The sequence below is a fragment of the Rattus norvegicus genome, chromosome 4, assembly GCF_036323735.1.
Source record: "Rattus norvegicus strain BN/NHsdMcwi chromosome 4, GRCr8, whole genome shotgun sequence".
Taxonomy (NCBI): domain Eukaryota; kingdom Metazoa; phylum Chordata; class Mammalia; order Rodentia; family Muridae; genus Rattus; species Rattus norvegicus.
Window position 1 is genome coordinate 35,239,343 of NC_086022.1, and position 19,646 is coordinate 35,258,988.

Below are 19,646 nucleotides of genomic sequence, written 5' to 3' on the forward strand. Positions count from 1 at the left end.
ATTAGAAGAACACAAATACAAATAAGGCCTTTGATATAAAATATAACAGAAACTGTGAGAAAAATAATTCAGGGTGAAAACATCAGGTAACTAAAAAAATGAAAAAAAAAAAGACTTAGACCTACCAACAAAAACTGAGTGAACTCTGCATATGTAAGGTGTCTTTTTCTCTCTTTTCCAAAATGTAGTTGGACGAATTCTGAATCCCAGTTAAACGGAATATGTTGATGAATTGTCGTCTGTCCAAAAACTTGCCTGACGTCCTCTGAAAACGAATAAATTTGTGGTTAAAAGAAAGTTAGGTTCTTAGATGAATTCAAATGGGCATTCTTACTTGCTACTAACAATCTATGCATGCGTATATCACAAAACTTTGGCAGAAACGGAAGTCAGAATATTCATAGAACAGTTGAACTATTAGAGTTAATGACTTCAGAAATTAGGTAAAGAGCTAAATTTTATCCCATTTGTTTGTTTCCAAATATGGTGACTGTTTTCTATGTAAGGACAGGATTTCATCTTTACTGGCTACAGTGGTTTGAAGGGAAATGTCCCTCACAGGCTCCCGTACTCCAACACCTGGTCTCCCACTGGTGATGCTGTGTAGGGAACTTATGGAACTTTTAGTTAGTACTAGGAGAAGTGTGTCACTAGGGGCCATTTGTGATGGTTTATATCTTGTCCTTGACTAGCCCCCGCCCCCCCTCTGTTCCTGCTCCTGCCGTCTGTTGTTGGGCCTTCCCCTCAGATGCAGAGCCATCTGGGACCTTCAGGAAGTTGCCTTTAGTCGAGATGTTTTGTCAAGTAACTAAAAAGTGGCTAATACAGTACCAGAAAACCCATCCATACATAACAAACATTTACTGTAAGTGAGACAAAATAAAAGTCATTTGCCAATTTTGGTTAGATTTAGAGACTAGTAACCGAGCTGAGGCAATGTTCAATAGCTCTGAGACGCCATCTGAGCTGGAGTCAGTTATAAATCTTTCAAGCTGCTCTTGTGGTAAAAGACAAGAAAAGAAAAAGGCAGCAAGAAGCCCAAGATTTTAGCTTTAACACCAACACCCCAGCCTACAACCTCAAGAAAGGGCTCTTTTTGGGTAATGGTGAAAATCCTGTAATTCACTCCATAGACCAGGCTGGCCTTGAACTCAGATATCCACATGCCTCGGCCTCCTGGGATTAAGGCATACCCCACCACTGCCCAGCTTAACTAACTTTTGGTGGGGTAGGGGTGCTCGACAGGAGCATGAAAATTATCCAAATAATTCCAATCCAAGTTGTATTCCTCTGTGTAATAGTCTCCACTCATCCCTGGTCATCCTTAGAAGATGGCGCTCAAGTGTGGCTCACTTGATGAGTATTTGCCTAGCATGGGTGGGGAGAGAGGGGCAGAGGGGCAGAATGGTGAATGTGAACACACACACACACACACACACACACACACACACACACACAGAGTATAGGAAGACTAACACAAAATAACATGAAAGTTACTTTTCTAAATAAACATTATCTTACTTACTGGTCTCTATCCATAATGAAAATATGCCTTCAGAGGTTGATGGGAAAGTGAATGAGCACACTAGTGAATTTTATCCTTGTTTCCAAACTACTTTAATAGATCGGTCAAAGGGGCTCATTTTTTTTTTTTTTTTTTGGTTCTTTTTTTCGGAGCTGGGGACCGAACCCAGGGCCTTGCGCTTCCTAGGCAAGCGCTCTACCACTGAGCTAAATCCCCAACTCCGGGGCTCATTTTTATAACCAAACTAAGCCCAGCTCCTTCTCTTCCCCCATTTTTATCTATGAAGGAAGAAAAAGAAAAAAGAAAAAGCACTCTGAGCGGTGCCAAAAATCCCTGGTACCTGTCTCTACAGCTTCCCCCTAATTTCCTATTTCTACCCCATTACACCCACAAAGTTTTCATTCCATGTTTTTAAAGGTTCTGGAAATTTTTACTTGTCATAAAAACAGCAAGGCCACCACTGGCATATGGTTGTGTATGTTTGCACAGAGAGAGTAAGAAAAAAAAATCAAAATTTTGCTGGACATCAATTTTATAAACGGTAGCAAAGGAAGAAAGAAAGAAGGAAAGAAAGAAAGAAAGAAAGAAAGAAAGAAAGAAAGAAAGAAAGAAAGAAAGAAAGAAAGAAAAGAAAAGACAAGACCCTCAGGCTGACCATGGTGAAGACAATAAAATAAAAATTTCAAAGTACCTCCCTAAAGTTCTGAGAAAGAGAGGGAAAGGGAGAGAGGAGAAAGGGAGAGGGAGGCTGGCTTCAAAAGAAATAATATAAACCAAGAATTAAAACTTTAAAGAAAACAAATGGTGTAGGGAAAGGAAGAAGTGAGGCTCCCTTACATCTAGCCAAGGGTCAGTAAGGTGAATTAGATCGTAAACTCCATCTCCATTGAGGACTTTCTTTCAAACATCTAGGGCTCCAATTCTACTAGCAGTGACAGCCACCAAGTCTTGGGTGCTTACCAAGTGACAGGATTATTATGATTGTTTCAAGCCCCTTAGTCTGAAGCCAGACTTCCTCCATCAGCAACATGTCCTAGCGTAGCCAGAAGCGCCTGTCCAGCTCTGTGTTCACACCTCAGACTGGAGCAGGCCCAAGAGATTCAACAAAATCACCACACCAAAGGAGCAGCCACACTGGGGATGCCACACTCAGACAATAAAGACCACATCAAAACCACACACGAACTGTTTCCACATCCTAAATACAGTCAAATCCCATGACTCCAGGGTGAGTTTCTAATGACAAGCAAGCAAAAGAGGCTGTCTAGGGCCCTCAGGTTAGGTGAGGACTCCTCTTAGCCACGTAGTCCATGGGAATCATTTTAATGCACTAAGTTCGGGACAGCTACAATAACATCTTTTCTTGACCCTTCCTTTATGTTTCATGGAAAGTAAGAGAAAATATGAAACAGGCAGCATATATAGCCAAGGTATCCAGGCATTTTACTGTCACATGGCCTGTGGAAAAAGGAAGTTTGGAGAAACTGAAGAAACGCGTGCTAAAGGTTTCGACACCTTTTAAACGACTAACACCCATATTTAAAATCATATTTAACATACATATTTAAGCATATCTATGAGCTCAAATAACTTAGTGAACACACTGAAAATAAGTTTCATTTTAACTAATAACTTTTCCCTTATAGTTAACCATCATCTGCTACTTCCTTGATGTCAGACTCCAACACGTAACTGTGACCCTTTAGCGCTGGAAGAAGAGCGCTTTCACCCCAATTCTAGAGACCTCGATTTTTGAAGTACTGAAGCCAAGCGCTGCACTTTAAAGCTATGATCTCACTAAGATTTTGCTCAACCCTAATACTCGCTGACCCTAGTTGTTACCAAAAAAAGCTGTTGATGTGGTCTATAAGTCTACATTTGTCCGGATTTACCACGCATCTTTTAGTTCCACATAGATTACTAATCCCTTGATAGCACAGCCCCACTGCTCACATGTGATGCCTTTCCATTGCTGGCACAGTGGTGGGCAGAGGACAACTTCTCCCTAAGTAGTTTATTTAACTGAAATCAGACAGTGAAAGCTTACAGTAGTTAACAGGTCAGATGGTAGTTTTGGAAGCATGATGTTTCCTGTATGGAAAAGTAATTTCTGCAGTCAGTAACCAGTTTACTGGTACTCTCATTCATCTTGAGTCCCACTTCTCAGTGACCTTCAGGAGAAACAATCTCTATGGTAACCAGCCCCACTAAGTTTTCCTGACACGAGGGTAAAGGACCTTATGGAAGAGAATCATTTGCGGCTAAATTTTAACTCCCCCTTGAAATAGCCAACAAATATGTAAGGAGAGCTAGGGCGGTTTCCAGATCACCCAGTGCAACAGTTGTGAGGAACAGTAGTCATGCGTGGACCCTGAGGACACGGGGTGACCACAGTGCCAAGCCATCCCTTCCTAAGTCCCTGTGAGTGTCAACTCCTTGGAGCTGTGCAGCATAAGCACCAGATAGCCTACGGAATGCGCCCCAACTTCCTGCTTCTTAGCTGTTTTAACATACCAGCTACTGTAGAACGCCAGCTCCAGTGGAACGGATGCTCTGAAGAGCTGGCTATCGCCTAGAACCAACACAGTGCTGTGCCCACTTCTGTGGGAGAAACGTGTACCGTAGGAGCTAAACCCAAGTCTAACCCCCCAAAATTCACCAGGATCAGGTTGGCACAGCACTAGCACTGGGGCAGGGGTGCTCTCCAGAGCAAGGAAGCAAAATTTGCGGAAGGAAAGTACAGACGTGGGAGAGAAAGGGGTTTTTTTTGACTTTGATGTAGGCCCTGAAGACTACCCTATGTTTATCCCCGGGGGATGGAGGGGTGGGAGTGGGATTGGGGGTGGGGGTGGGGGGGGCTAACAACAATTTTCATAGGAGCTCTGGAGCAGAAAGCGAAGTTCATTTCTTCTGAGGCAAATTAAAGGTTCAGACACTGTATTTGAGCCCAAAGCCACCCTAAGGCGTGACAGATCCTGCTCCAGATGCTCAAGGTATTTCCATAATCTGCCAGCAGCAAGTACTATTCGATTTAAATTCCTCAGACTTAATGCTGCATTTACAGGAGGCAGGAAAGTTAGTTCTGGGGAGAGCATAGGTCTCCGTGCTATATAGAGAGTGGGGGTCAGCAAGGACTAGAGGCATTTGCCAGTTGGCACAGGGTCTACATTTCACAGCGGCTCTCCTGGCCTTCCTACCGGGATTATCACTCACACTGTGAAATTGTCAAGCCAGTAGAAGGGCCACAGCCAGTGATGTGCAAAGCACAGAAGGTCCTTTCTATTTAATGTCCCATCCAATGAACTGTTACGAAACCTTCAAAGATTAATTTCCGTCAAACTAGAAGGCACACATACTTTTCCCAAAATTATTTTTGAGGTCATAAATCTGAACTTTTTGTTCCGCCTCAACAAAGGGCTTGGAGCCATTCATTTTCTAAACTCTTTGCCTTCAGGTTTACAAACGGAAGTAGGCACTGTAAGTGAAAAAGATCACAGTAATTTGTGATGCTCATCCCTCTGTCAAAGTCATCCCTAGGTTTAGAAAACATGAACATGCTACCACAGACGGTATCCTCCTTTTAGGGGCACAGATACCTTTTCCATTTAACTATTTATGAAGTCTCCCTAGCCTTCTGAGGCAACAAGAAGAGGAGCATGCCTCATCTGACAGCTAGAAAATGGTAAGCTAAGAAGCAAAGCAACACACGTGACTGGTTAAGCTCTACACTGTGCCTTCCAAAGGCAAATGAAAGACACCAGGAGTTAAAAAGCGGGACTCTCCTATAAGCCAAGTCCTTACCATGTCCAGACCTTTTCAGAATTTTCTAGAGCTAAGCTGAAGGTATTTTAGTTTGTTTGCTTTTTTACATTTATTTATTTTTTTACTTCATGTGTACGAGTACTTTCTGTGTACCACGTACATGCAGTAGTACCCATAGAGGCCAGAAGAGCGCACTGGATCCTGTGGGACTGGAAGTCCAGACGGCTATGAGCTCCAATGTGGGTTCTGGGAATTGAACCCAGGTCCCATGGAAGAACAGTACCAGAGCCCTTAATTACTGAGGTGCCTCTCCAAGCCCATAACCTAAAGTCTTAGGAAAGAAAAGAAAGTCCTTTTTTCCTGTCACTTTGTTGCTTTCTTGGTTTATAACTCAACAGCTGAGAACCTGCTGGAATGTTATTATCCCTATCACTTACTTAAAAGGATGGAGAAAAAGGTTGAGGCTTCTCCTGGCATAAAACGTAAGATCCTAAGGTGGTATCCATGGAGAAAGGCCACTCAGAGGAAACAAGCTGGACTGCCTGCAAATGGGATGGCAGCACTGGGTGCAGGGTTTAGAGAGGCAGAGGCATGCTTTTCTAAGCTCCATTACTCTTCCAGAAAGGAAAAGCAAATGGAGTGCTTACCTTTTAAAGCATAGTCAACGTTATTTCATTCTGGGTCAAACTGTGTTGGAAAGGCCCACGGCTCCCATCAGATCACCAGCAACTTGATGCTATCTAAGCCAAGACTTTACCGAGCAAGCTCACTTTCCTGAGTTTATCTACGGGACTTTTTTTCTCCACTAATGTTTTCTCACCATAAAGTCAACTATACTTTACATATCATGAAAACATAATTACACTGGACAGGGTGATATTGGCCTCTAGGCCCAACATTCAGGAGACTGAGGGAGGAGGATTGTAAATTTGAAGCCAGCTTGGGCTACATAGTGAGATCTGTTTTTAAATGTGGTAGAAACAATTACAAAGTAGCAATTGTTTCTTTCCTGAAGATGAATGGTCAGAGGTCCCTAAGAAACACTGACTCCCTCCAAAATATTAGCTGGCCTCTTGTAGAAACACAGTAGCCAATGATAGAGGACTTAAAAGCATTTAAAAGCTGGGTCACAAATAAACTGCTTGTACACACACACACACACACACACACACTAAAAGAAAATTTATATTAGTAAGCAAATCTGGCCAGATAAGAATATGGGAGTTCAGAATTAAAAAAGTCAATTGTAGTTTTACATATATGAAATAGCAATCTAAATATAAAATTGAAGAAACAATCCCATATGCAATTTCCTCAAAAAGATACAAATTTAATAAAAATATGAAATACATCTATTTTTCAAATGCTACAAAATGTTTTTCATTAGAATAATTAATATTATTAAGATGAAAAAATAATCAAGGCTTATACCTTGAATCTAATACTCAGAAACTAGATGCAGGTGTGAGGCCAGCCTGGGCTACGGTAGTGAGTTTAGGCTGGCCTGAGCTACAATGTGAGACCCTGGCTCAAAATATAAATGACTAGATAAAATTGATCGGTGGGAGGTAGAAGTACTTCCCAAAGTTGGTGTTAAATGGTCATACTCCCCAAAGTGACTATAGATTCACAGCATCCTAGCAGGCTTGAGAAAAGAGACAAGCTGACTCTCAGATGCATATGAGGGCTCAGGGAACCCAGAAGAGGCCAGGTTTTAGTGTGTGTGTGTGTGTGTGTGTGTGTGTGTGTGTGTGTGTGTGTGTGTGTGTGTGTGTGTGGTTTTCTTCAAGATAGGGATTCTCTGTATAGCCCTGGCTGCCCTGGAACTCACTTAGTGTGTAGACTAAGCTGGCCCAGAACTCAGAGATCTACCTGCCTCTGCCTCCCAAGTGCTGAAATTAAAGGCCTGCACCATGACCATCCAGTGAGTCCAGGCAATTTTGCAATACAAGAACAGAGTTGGTTTTTAGTCAGTACAAAAGGACTGCAACACTGAACTGCGGTCACAACGTAACATAGGCTAACACATGACCCTAGTAAGCCAAGAAGCATAATTTAGAGTCAAAAGTGTGCTTGCTGCCATGAGATCTCCAACAAGTACGGCTGACAACCCACCAAAAAAACATGAGCCCTTAACTTGTAAGACAAATGATCTCTACATGCAAAAGAAAGTCAAGTCCAGCCCTGACCACCTACAGCTAACTCAAGATAAACCAAAAACTTAAAAAATGGAAGAGCTATATTTATAAAGGTATTAAGAGGTAAAGATATGAATATAAAAAATGGAGGCATGGTCCTTGTGCCCTTGGGTAGGATCCAAGTGTATCCTTGTGACTGTATATGAAAAAAAGACAAAAGAAAAAAGAGAAGGAAAACATGGACAAACCGAACGTCACCCCACTTGTTTTTGTAAGTGAAAGATAGCTTACAGACTAGAGGTGGTGGGTAGGAAACCGTATACGATAAGAAACTCTAGAATACAGAGAGGACTCTCGCAACTCAGAAATAAAAATCAATGTATTTGTAATAATTATGTGTGTGTACATGCATTGATATGAGGAGGTTGGAGTGGTGACATATGCCCTAGAGTTGAAGTCACAGGCAACTGTGAGCTCCCTGCTGGTGCTGGTACTTAAACTTGGGCCAAGCTCAGCATGGCCTTGGTGGGTACAGAGTGACATGGCTCCTGACCCTGGGGCAGGGCCCTGGTGTTGAACCTCCACACATGTCAATGACTGCTGTGGGTGTGAGGCTTCTTGGTGTAATAGCATATATATATTTTCCATTCCTCCGAGGAATGTCCGCCCTGTTAACATTAATGACTCCATGACAGTCAGACAGCAGGCGTCCAGGAGGCACAGGTATAGCTAATGTCTCAGCAAAATGGCAAACACTGGGACCTTCAAGACAGCCCTTAGGGCTATGGAGAAGAGCTCTAAATATATATATATATATATATATATATATATATATATATATATATATATATATATATATGTATGTATGTATGTATATATATGTATATATGTATATATGTATATATATATGTATATATGTATGTATATATACACACATATACATATACACATATACATATATAAATGTATATATATGTATATATATATGCAATATGAATTATGAGGGGCTTCATGAATGTAAAGAAACAAAGGCAGCTACTTTATGAGCCAGCTTGTCAGAAAGATACAATGGCAGGCATGTTGTGGTTTGCCCTGGAGTTATCTGTATTTTGATGCTAATTCCACTGCCCCAAGGACAGCTGCCTAGTCAAGTACTCAAGAATCAGGTGACTTCACCAGAACCTTCTCCCCATTGAATTTGTAAAATACAGGTGAGGGGCAGGTACAGGATAGAAGGAGGCCTGCTACTGGAGGAGAAGGAAGGATGGGCAGGAGAGAAGTTTGAAGGAAGAGGAGGAGACTGGAACAGAAAGGAGAAGAGACAGGAGGGAGAGGGCGAGAAGCCATGGCAGTTGATGTTAAGTTTCCGCTCTGTGTATTTACAGGTTGTTATGAATGTTCTTAAGGGATGGATGGTACTGGGCTTTGTATGTTTAGGTGGGCAACTATATCTTACCAATTGGGTCAAAGATTATTGTATTGTGTGTTCTTTTATGTGACAGTTTGAGTGTAGGAAAGTGTGTGGCAGCAGGAGAAACTAGCCGCCTCTAGCAGATATCTTGGGGCACTGAGGTGCTGGACCTAGGGGGATAAAAGACAACCCTACTTCTTTAATTTTTTATATTTTTACAACAACACAGGCAGATTCCTGAGTTCAAGGTCAGCCCAGGCCCAGGTGTGGTAGAAATGGTAATTTCAGGGTGGGGTTCCAACCAACTAGTTTATCATCTGTGCTTAACAATGGCAGACAGATCTCTAAATTCTTTTGCAATGTTAAGAAAAAAATATATGCTTGCGATCTCTTAAGAATCGAAGGGTGGGGTAATGGATGCTGATTCACAAGATAATCAAAAGGAAACCTGAAGTAAATGATTAGATTGATATGGAAAATAAGACTGGACCTATGTTCTGCAGGGTCTGAGCTATCTAGAGAATTTTTTAGAATAAAAATTGTGTGCATGTATACACTTGTGCATACGTGTGTGTGTGTGTGTGTGTGTGTGTGTGTGTGTGTAGGCCAGAGAAAAACTTACAGGAGATCTCTTAGAATAGCAATCAAGCAGCATCTCCAGAGAGAAAGCAGAACATAGAGAAAAGCAGACTGGAAAACTGTATCAAGCAGAATACCGCTTGGATTCAGGATTTGACTTCAGATTGTTCTTTCCACAGCTCCCAGACACCCCTTCCTTCAGAATCCCCCTCCATGCCAAGGAACAATATGTGCTCTTAACCACTGAGCCATTTCTCCAGCCCTTCTTAAAATGGACGAAAGATAAAAGGACAGTTTTCAAATGGGAAAAAGAACTAAGAAGGCCCTTTTCCAAAACAGAAATGGCCCACAAGCACCTAAGAAAGTGTCCCACACTGTTAGCATCATCTAGGCAGATGAAGACCAGTGGCTAACACTTAACATGAGCAGCCATAACCAAGAAGAACATAACAAGTGTGGTTGAGGATATGAAGACTCTGGAACCCTCAAACACTGCAGGAAATAGGAAATGCTACTTTGAAAAACAGATCACACCCAGAGTTATTGCATGACATAACAATGTTATTTCCAAGTGTGCAGCCACAAGAAATGGAACCACAAAGCCACACAAAGTGTGCATATGAATGTTCATAGCAATAGTATTCGTTGCCAAAGAACAGTAACGACCTATATGTGTACACTCAGTAACTGGTGAGCTAAGCAACATATGCTAAATCCATATAATAGACTTATTTTCCAAATAAAAAAAGGAATAATTTAATGTTAATATGTGGACAAGTGTGTTAATATTATGGATGAATCTTATAAATATTATGCTAAAAAGTCTATACTAATAGACCACATAGTCTGAGTTAATTTACATAAACTCAGCAAGATGGCTCAGCAGGTAAAAGTGCCTTCCACCATGCCCTCATACGGGGAGAAGTACTCATGTAAGATGTCCTCGGCCAACACACACACACACACACACACACACACACGTGCACACCCACATACTATGACGGGCACACACAATAAACATTAAAAATAATGTTGCAAACAGACAAATTCATATAGACAGATAGATTAAGGGAAGGGTTACCTTGGCCTAGAGGGTATCAAAGAACCAGTCGTGTATTGAGAGGAAAAGGTTGGCTGGTAATGAATCTCTTGTTGGGGTGATAAAATGTCCTAAATTTCCAAGTGCTAATGGCTGTGCAAATCTTGAAACCAAAAAAATTATGCAGCTAGGAAGAGTAAATGGGGGCATTTAAAATTTCAATAAAGCACTTTGAAAAATCTAAATGACTGCTATAGATTCACTTCCGACTAATTGCCACAACTGGGCAAACTGCTTGATTCATCACTCAAGTCATTAAAATGAAATAAAATATCTGTCTTGGAGAGTTATTTGAGTTGAGTGTTCTGCACATAGTCGGAGAGGTGACCATTAAGATAAGACAAAAAAGTCTTAACTATATTGGAAATTATTATTTGGGCACCAAATATTGACAGATGATTTCTTTTTATAAATTAAGCAGAGTGCGATTTGGAGCTCATACATCTCTCAAAAGGCACCAGTCTTCCTGTAGTACTTAAATCCATCCTTCCTTGAGCTCACATGCTGAAATCTGAAATGAAAAGAGATCAAAATCTACGTAATTTTCTATTATGTTTCTTAAAGTATGAAATTAAGAAAGATTAAGAACCTCCACTCTTTACTTTGAAGATGTTTCAAATGCTAGAAATATTTAATTGGCAAATTACTTGCACATGCCATTAAGTGGTTAGACTGAATTTGTTTTTACAAATTCTATGGGCTCTTATTCCTTAACCTCCACCACACTATAATCTGAAATCAGCAAGGTCTTCATTTATGCAAATTTTAACTTCCTACATCTTTGTTTCCATACAGAATAACTAAATTAATGCTCTTTAATTTCTAGAAGATTCACTTTTCGAAGCTTCAAATCAGCGAAAACGAGTTTCCCATTAAGATAAAAAAAGATTCATCAAGCTATTCCAAACACTAAACCATAATATCTCTCCTATTGATCTTAAAAAGTCTATTAATACAATAAATGCAAAAGGGATGTTTCTGTTAAACACCCAAGTAAGCCTTTTAAGGAGACAGGAGAACTATAGACTACATCACGTTCTCTCTGAAGGGTTCTCCACTTTCTCTAAGTCTTATTCCTCAAAGAAAATCTGTGGGTTTTCTAGGAGAAGTAATAGTTCACCTGCTGATATAGCTAACTACAGCTTGTAGGAACATCCCTTCCAAGCACTGCATAAAAGATGAACTTGAATCACAAGTTAAAGAACAATGGGCAAAAGTGGATGCACACAGCCTGTGTCGTGGGCCCCAGTGTCAAGGTTGTCATCTCAAACCCTTTTGACAAGTACCTTTTTCTATTAATCATGGTGAAGGGTCTGAAGAGGGGGAAAAAAGAATGCTTGCTACAATTGAGGCTCACTCAAGAAAAGTCTGAAAGAAAATGGATGTCATTAGAGCAGTAAGCACAGAGTATGTCACATTACAAATGAGTTTTCTTAAGATTTATAAAGCTTTTTATGGTTATTTTGAATCCACACAGATATTGGTGATATAGATCTTAAGACAGACAGACAGACAGAAAGACAGATAGTATGAATGTAGCCAAGCTGAGCTCTACAGAAGCCATATATGATATCAGTGTATTTAACTGTGAAGTGTAATTTAAGCCTCTTCCAGTTTTACACTTGGAGAGGAATAGAGCTTCCCTAACAGAAGGTCATATGATATTCTGGAAAGAACACTCTTGCAGTGCTAGAAGACAAGCTGTAGTTTCTATGAAGCCAGTCACTTTTCCCCCACTGAGCCTGCTCACGCACGGAACAATAAATGACACCAGCTATTGTTCACCGGAAGAATGAGCTGTGTTCCCTGGGAGAGCTTGTTTAAAACACATTCCCAGCCTCACGCCCCAACATTCTGAATCAGCAGGGGGAAGGTGGAGCCACAGTACCTACAGCTTTAACAAACACCACAGGGTCAGCCTCATGGATAAGAACCACCCTACTGTAAGATCTGAGATCTACAAATGCTCAACCATAAATCACCATAGTGGACGCTGGGGAACAGTGTGGCCCTGAGGCCAGCAGAGATTCAGCATGAGACATAAACAGCCTCTCACATACTCTAACTCAATCAATGGCAGAGAGGCCAACTCGCAGGCTTTCCATGTGTCTGCTAGAAAAAGCACTGTGCACACAGTGAAATGACAAGGTCTTCAGTCGTCACACGTAGAGCAAGTCACTTAAAATAGTGTTTGGAGGCAAAGAGCAGGCTGTGGTCCATCTCCAGATGTGCTCGCTTTAATCACTGCTGGGTCAATTATCATTTCCTTTCATCGCCTCAGAGGAGCACAACCAAGCAACGCCAAAGCCCCCAAAATTTTTTAGACAGCGTGAAGAATCCTAATTCATGTCATAAATGCAAGCATAATATCTATATTGTTTAAAAAAATTCCTAAGCTAGTTTCCTTAGACGGATGCTATCAAAAATAATTTTTTCACAAAAGCATTAACATACATTTAACCCTACTTAACGGCTTCAAGAGCAGATGTGCGAAAGCACACCCACAGCGAGCCCATATTAGTATGAAACTGTTTTATTTCAATTAAAATGTCTAACTATCCACCCCCAACATATACCTAAACTGTAATTTTCTCTAAGAACTTCCAATATGCTCTTGATTTTTGTTTCCTTTATCAACCTATCAGAACAAATCTGCCTTGCAACTGTTGGAAGAAATCAGTCATTAGCAGCAAGATTACAGTGAATTTTCCAATTTAGAAAAACTGTATTTTTATCTCTCTCTCTCATACTGAAAGAATAATGGTATAATTTTACTATTTTTAAATAAGCTGTACAGTTTAAAATAGTCAAATCTCCCCACAGCTCCAAGCTTCAGGATCTAAGGTGAGCAGCTTAGCTGTGTGTCCTCTGCATCCTTCCTTCTCATGCACCAGTTCTCGTCAGCTTGCAACTCGCACACACACAGGTGTGAGGCACGTGCACACGCCGACACACACAGAGACACACAGACAGTCACACACAGTCACACACAGATAAACAGACAGTCACACACACCGTCACACACAGATAAACATACAGACACACACACACACAAAGACATGCAGAAAGGCACACACAGAGACACACAGTCACACACACCATCACACACAGATAAACATACAGACACACACACACACACACACACACACACACAAAGACATGCAGAAAGGCACACAGAGACAGACAGACACACACACAGAGTCACACACAGACATACATACAGATACACACACACACACACACACACAAAGACATGCAGAAAGGCACACACAGAGACGACACACAGACAGTCACACACAGTCACACACAGATAAACATACAGACAGTCACACACACCATCCCACACACACAAAGACATGCAGAAAGGCACACAGAGACAGACACACACACACACACAGAGTCACACACAGAGACATGCAGAACGACACACAGAGACACAAAGACTCACATATAGATACAGAGACAGACACACACACAAAGGCATGCAGAAAGACACACAGAGACACACTCACATACACATACACACATGAAGACATACAGAAGGACACTTAGAGACAGACAGACAGACAGACAGACAGACAGACACACACACACACACACACACACGGATAAATGAATAGACAGACTGATGGGTGGACAGACAGTAGGGGCTCTCAATCTAATCACTCTCTCTATATATATCCTTGTGGAGAATGGTTAACCTTCAGGCCTGTGGTTAACTAAGAGTGACTTCACATGGCTGTTGTGATTTACTCTTCAATTGACATTCTTCCACCTTCCCAACAAGCCTGCCCTTAAAAAAAAAAAAAAAAAAAAAAAAAAAAAAAGGCCCTATTTTTAAAATGGAGTGATGAAGTAGCAAAAAGTACAATATTTTAGCCATTTGAGCATGGACGATTCTCAAATTATCCCACCAACTGGAAGTGCTCTCTGATATGGCTATCTTTCAAAATTGAAGCCATTATGGTCAATCGTGCAAATCCGTATTTAGCTTCTCGTAAATAGTGGATGTTTGACCCAATGAACTGGAATAGCTTCTGAACAGTGTCTGCACTCTGACAGGATGCTCCAGCTTGGGCTGGTTCACTATCCCCGTGGAGGAGTCTGATAACAGAGCTCATGGCCTTCTTACCTGGGGTCTCAGCTCCTTGACCATGTGCCTGAGTGGAAATGTTCGCCTCACCTTAAAATCTACTTACTGTAGGACACTAGGTTTCTTTTAACAAAAGACCATTATCTTTGTGAAATGCCATGTCTAGAATCAATATTAACAGAGGTGGTGGCAAATGACTCTTTACTGACCTTTAAAAAAATATTCATAGGAGGAAATGGGGAGAAAAAGTTTGGAGCAGAGACTGAAGGAAAGGCGATCCAGAGCCTGCCCCACCAGGGGATCCAGCCCATATACATACAGCCACCAAACCCAGACAATATTGCTGATGCCTAGAAGTGCATGCTGACAGGAGTCTGATGTAGCTTTCTCCTGAGAGGCTCTGCCAGAGCATGACAAATACAGAGGTGGACTCTCGCAGTCAACCATTGAACTGAGAATGGGGTTCCCATTGGAGGAGTTAGAGAAAGGATTAAAGGAGTTGAAGGGATTTGTAACCCCATATGAACAACAATACCAACAACCAGAGCTCCCAGGGACTAAACCACCATCCAAAGACATGGACAGACCCATGGCTCCAGCTGCATATGTAGCAGAGGATGGCCTTACTGGGCACCAATGGGAGGAAAAGCCCTTGGTCCTGCCAAGGCTTGACCCCCACCTCCAGTGTAGGGGAATGTCAGGGTGGGAAGGGGGGAAAGGGTGGGTGGATGGGTGGGGGAACACCCTCATAGAAGCAGGGGGAGGAGGGTTGGGGATTTAGCTCAGTGGTAGAGCGCTTGCCTAGGAAGGGCAAGGCCCTGGGTTCGCCCCCAGCTCCGAAAAAAAGAACCAAAAAAAAAAAAAAAAAAAAAGAAGCAGGGGGAGGGAGGATGGAACAGGGTTTATGGACAGGAAACAGGGAAAGGAGCTAACATTTGAAATATAAATAAATTTAAAAAATAAAAAAAAACAAAACCAAAACAAACAAACAAACAAACAAAAACACCCATGCCTTCAGTTTTCATCTAGTCCGATACCGAGAATGACCCAGCCTTGTGGCAAATCTGCCTTTGCCTGAATCGTGTGCTTTCCTTTGACAGTCTGTGTTCCCACACAGTTCACTCTCATCCCTTCCTACAGCTTCCCAGCCCAGGGCTGGAACAAGCTGTTGCAACTCATTTCCTTATGTCATCTAGCCTGCCTGTTGTCCAAAGGTACAGCAAGTCATATTTGTCACCATAGGAATCCACAGACGGAGGGGTTGGGGATTTAGCTCAGTGGTAGAGCGCTTGCCTAGCAAACGCAAGGTCCTGGGTTCGGTCCCCAGCTCCGGAAAAAAAAAAGAAAAAGAAAGAAAAAAAAAAAAAAAGAGGAATCCACAGACGGAATCCAGGGAGGGAGGGTCCCTGTAGGTGTCACCTGTGTCACAGAAGCAGCTGCCTGAAAAGAAACAGTCTGGAATTAGGAATAAACTAGCCCACCAGCTGTCATTTCAGTTTTATGGGTTTTGTGTAGTAGGACACAAACACAGCACAGAGACCTCAAGTTCAGACTCGTTTCCCAAATGCTAGTTTGAGCAAAGTTAAAGAGATTTCACTTCCTGCAGGACTTGTCAGTGACTTAATAAACTTAGGTTCTTATGCTTTACGACTGCCTTTTTCGCATAACACTTGTTAACACACACAGGAAATGCTGCACTAGATTCAACATCTTTTGATGTAAAAATTAAAGGACAGAGTCACTGTACTTTCTAATAACGGCAAGAATAGACTGGTTTCTGGGCTCGTTTTGTTCCAAAAGGCAGGGTCTCTGGCTAGGACCTTACAATGTAGACCAGCTGTTCTACTCACACAGTAAGACACCTATTCCCCTGCCTCACTCACACAGAGACGTGTTTGAGGCCTTGACCCACTCAGAACTCCCCGTTTTAAGTATCGTCATGGTCCTCAAGCGGTGCTATCAAAGAGCTGTACCAGCTCCCAACTGCTTTCCTATCCGATAAACTCTTACCAGGGTCCCGAAGTTACAATTATATGGTTTCTCCTCCCTGACAGGACCATTCCCATCTCGAAATCTGTACCTTTCAATCTCCTCCTCATCCCCTGTCAAAATCCACCTTTGCCATGCTCCCTCTCCCCATACCCAGGCAGCCGGCTCAGACGGCCTCCATCTTTTTCATGCTATTGCACTAACCCACCTCACTGTGCTTTTCCCACCCCACTAGAATGCAAGTTCTAAGAGGAGGGAGTGTTTCCGTCTTGCTCACTGCTCTATCACTTGTTCTAGCCACTCACAGAATCTGGTTCAGTGGTTTCAGCCATTTACTTGCTGCCCGCCTCCTACAGATTCCCTCTCTCAACCCCCACGCTCTGGGTCTAAGTGCCTATGGTTTTCCTCAATAAACAATAGGCAGGAACCATTGTGTGAAACAAAACAAACAAAACAAATCCCAGCTTCTTCCACCAAGCTCAACCCAGTCTTTCCTCTCTCAGCTGAAAAGTCTACCCTTCACTGGATCTGGCTGGACTGCACAATAGCTTCTCTCTCCTTCTTCTGCTCAGCTGTCTTCTTGTTCACTTCCTCTTACAAACGCATCACACCCAACCTATCAAAAAGCCCCATAAATGTACCCAAGACCTGGGCCACCATGATGGTTCAGCAGGAAAGGCACCTGACAATGTGAGATCTATCTCTGGGAATCATATAGTAGAAGGAGAGCAATGATTCCCCAGGGTCTCCTGTGGCACTGGCATTATGCGTGTGTAAGAGACCCAGAATCTAATCAGTCGCCCTGTTCCCCACCACTATCTCTAGCGCTCTGTCCGGCCAACACAAGATCTCTTTTCCTACCCAAGTTACTCCACTATCAAAACGAAAGTCAGAATGATCCCCATTCTGACTGGTGGTTACTAGCTAAGCCATCTTCCTCTAGGAAATCCTCCAACGGTCCCCCACCCCATTCACCAGCAGAATCCATGCCTACCCTTCCTTGCAGTGCTGCTGACAAGAGCTGCTAATTCTGAGTTCTCCTGGGCCCCCTCCCACCCCACTTAGTTCCCATGGGTCCTCCTTGATGCACCTTAAATATGCACACACACCCGTCCTTAGCATCTTTCCTAGCACGGCCACTCTTTCTTCCCAGGAACTTCTCCATCATCCCAAGTCCGTTTAACCCATTTCTTTGAATCTTTCCAAATGGTTGTGATTGGAATAGGGCCACTGTGGTGGTTTGAAAAAAAAAGATGTCTACCATAGGATCACATATTTGAACACTTAGTCCCCAAGCGGTAATGCTATTAGGGGAGCTTATGAAATCTGCAGAACATACACCAGATCCCTGCAACTTACTTACCATGCCTAATAAAAAATTTTATGCCCTTTGAGTTGGAATTCTGTATCTTCCCCAGTCTCCAGTAGCTACACTCTTCAGTCCTATGACTTTAACTTTGCAGGAATTGTCCGCCCGAGACTAGTCTTTCTTGCTTGGTTAGTCCTCATGGTTTGTTACCTTCCAAATGACAAGGTTTCTCTTTAAACCAAATTAATCCTCTATTGCATAAATACTTCTCGTTTTGTGAATCCTGAGCTACTAGTTACTGGGGTCAGTTCATATTTTGGCTGTGGTGTATATTATCACGATGAACATTAGACACTAAGCCCACATTGCTGTCTTCTCCTAGCCCCTGCCAATCATCTCGACCTCCTTTGCTGTATAACCCTGACTATCCTGGGAATTTTGTGCAAATGGAATTATACTCCCAATATCTTTTGATGGCTAGCTGCTTCTTACTTAGTATAATGTCTTCCAGGTTCATGTATTCTAGCTTGCTTCATCATATTGGATTAACCTCCCATAAAGAGAGACTTTCTCTCAGTCAAGGATATGGCTTCCCCGTCTACAGTCTCCAAACAGAACACTGTAATTGCCAAACAGAACATGATCCATTTTATTAGTTGGTGTGTGTGTGTGTGTGTGTGTGTGAGAGAGAGAGAGAGAGAGAGAGAGGTGATTCAGAGAGAGAGAGAGAAAGAGAGATTCAGAGAAAGTGATTCAGAGAGAGAGAGAAAGAGAGATTCAGAGACAGTGATTCAGAGAGAGAGAGAGAAAGAGAGATTCAGAGACAGTGATTCAGAGAGAGCTTCAGAAAGTGATTCAGAGAGAGAGAGAGAGAGAGAGAGAGAGAGAGAGAGAGAGAGAGAGAGAGAGAGAGAAACAGAGGATAATGAACTGGATATTAAAGAAAGAAAGTTGGCCTAACCGGGATGTTTTCATTGTAATAAACACAGCAGATGCCTTTAGAGAAGAAACCATGAGAAATGTAAACGAGGCCCCCAATTTGGTGAGTGTCAGGGACCACATTAGTGAAGGCAGGTGCACAGCCACTTGTGACAAACACTGGACCACCCCGAACTCCCCTGACCTTCTTTGATTCCACACACAGATAAGAAGCACACCTGCTCTCACCCTGTATAAAATGCAAGGCTGGGGTAAGGGGTAGGGGAATTAGAGCACTCTCGAGCCTTCCCTGTGTTCAAGGAAAAGCTCCAAGTGACCACAGCACAGTCTGAAAACAAGCCCCGTTTATGATCACCACGGTAGACAGAGCCAATCTGGGAGGTCAATGGACAGACTTGTATATTAATCTGCAGTTCAATAGTCATTTGGATACCTTAATACTGTGCATTTCTTTAGCTAGAATTATCTGGGGCTTAATTATCAGACCCAAGCAATATTTTAATGAGACCTGTAGGGTGAGCTCCAAATGGGTTTATCATAAATGTGCTCGGGACATACACACAACATCTTACTGTAATTATTCAACTGAGGATACAGGAAATACATTACACACAGAGGGGCTGTGTGCCCTGCACCAGTCATGGGCAACTGATGGTGTAACTGAATGGGATGTAGAATGTGAGCACCCGGGTTGGGACTGTCAATCCCATATGGCCTGAGAGACTGACAGCGCTCTGCACATGGCTGATAGGCCACAGCTAACACTATTGGCTCAGAGGACTTTCCAAAGGATAAGAAAAAA

The 19,646-nt window shown here is 42.3% G+C and overlaps 1 protein-coding gene across 4 annotated transcripts in view; it reads right to left on the reverse strand.

The window, feature by feature from the left end:
- Slc25a13 (solute carrier family 25 member 13) overlaps positions 1 to 19,646 on the reverse strand; it is a 182,683-nt gene that overhangs the window by 93,622 nt on the left and 69,415 nt on the right. For all 4 annotated transcript variants that reach the window (XR_005503443.2, XR_005503442.2, NM_001419627.1 and 1 more), the window contains exon 5: positions 126 to 265. Coding sequence is in view for 2 of the 4 variants with exons in the window: in NM_001419627.1 (NP_001406556.1) it covers positions 126 to 265 (140 nt within the window). In the remaining 2 variants the exon portion in view is untranslated. The remainder of the gene's footprint in view (positions 1 to 125; positions 266 to 19,646) is intronic.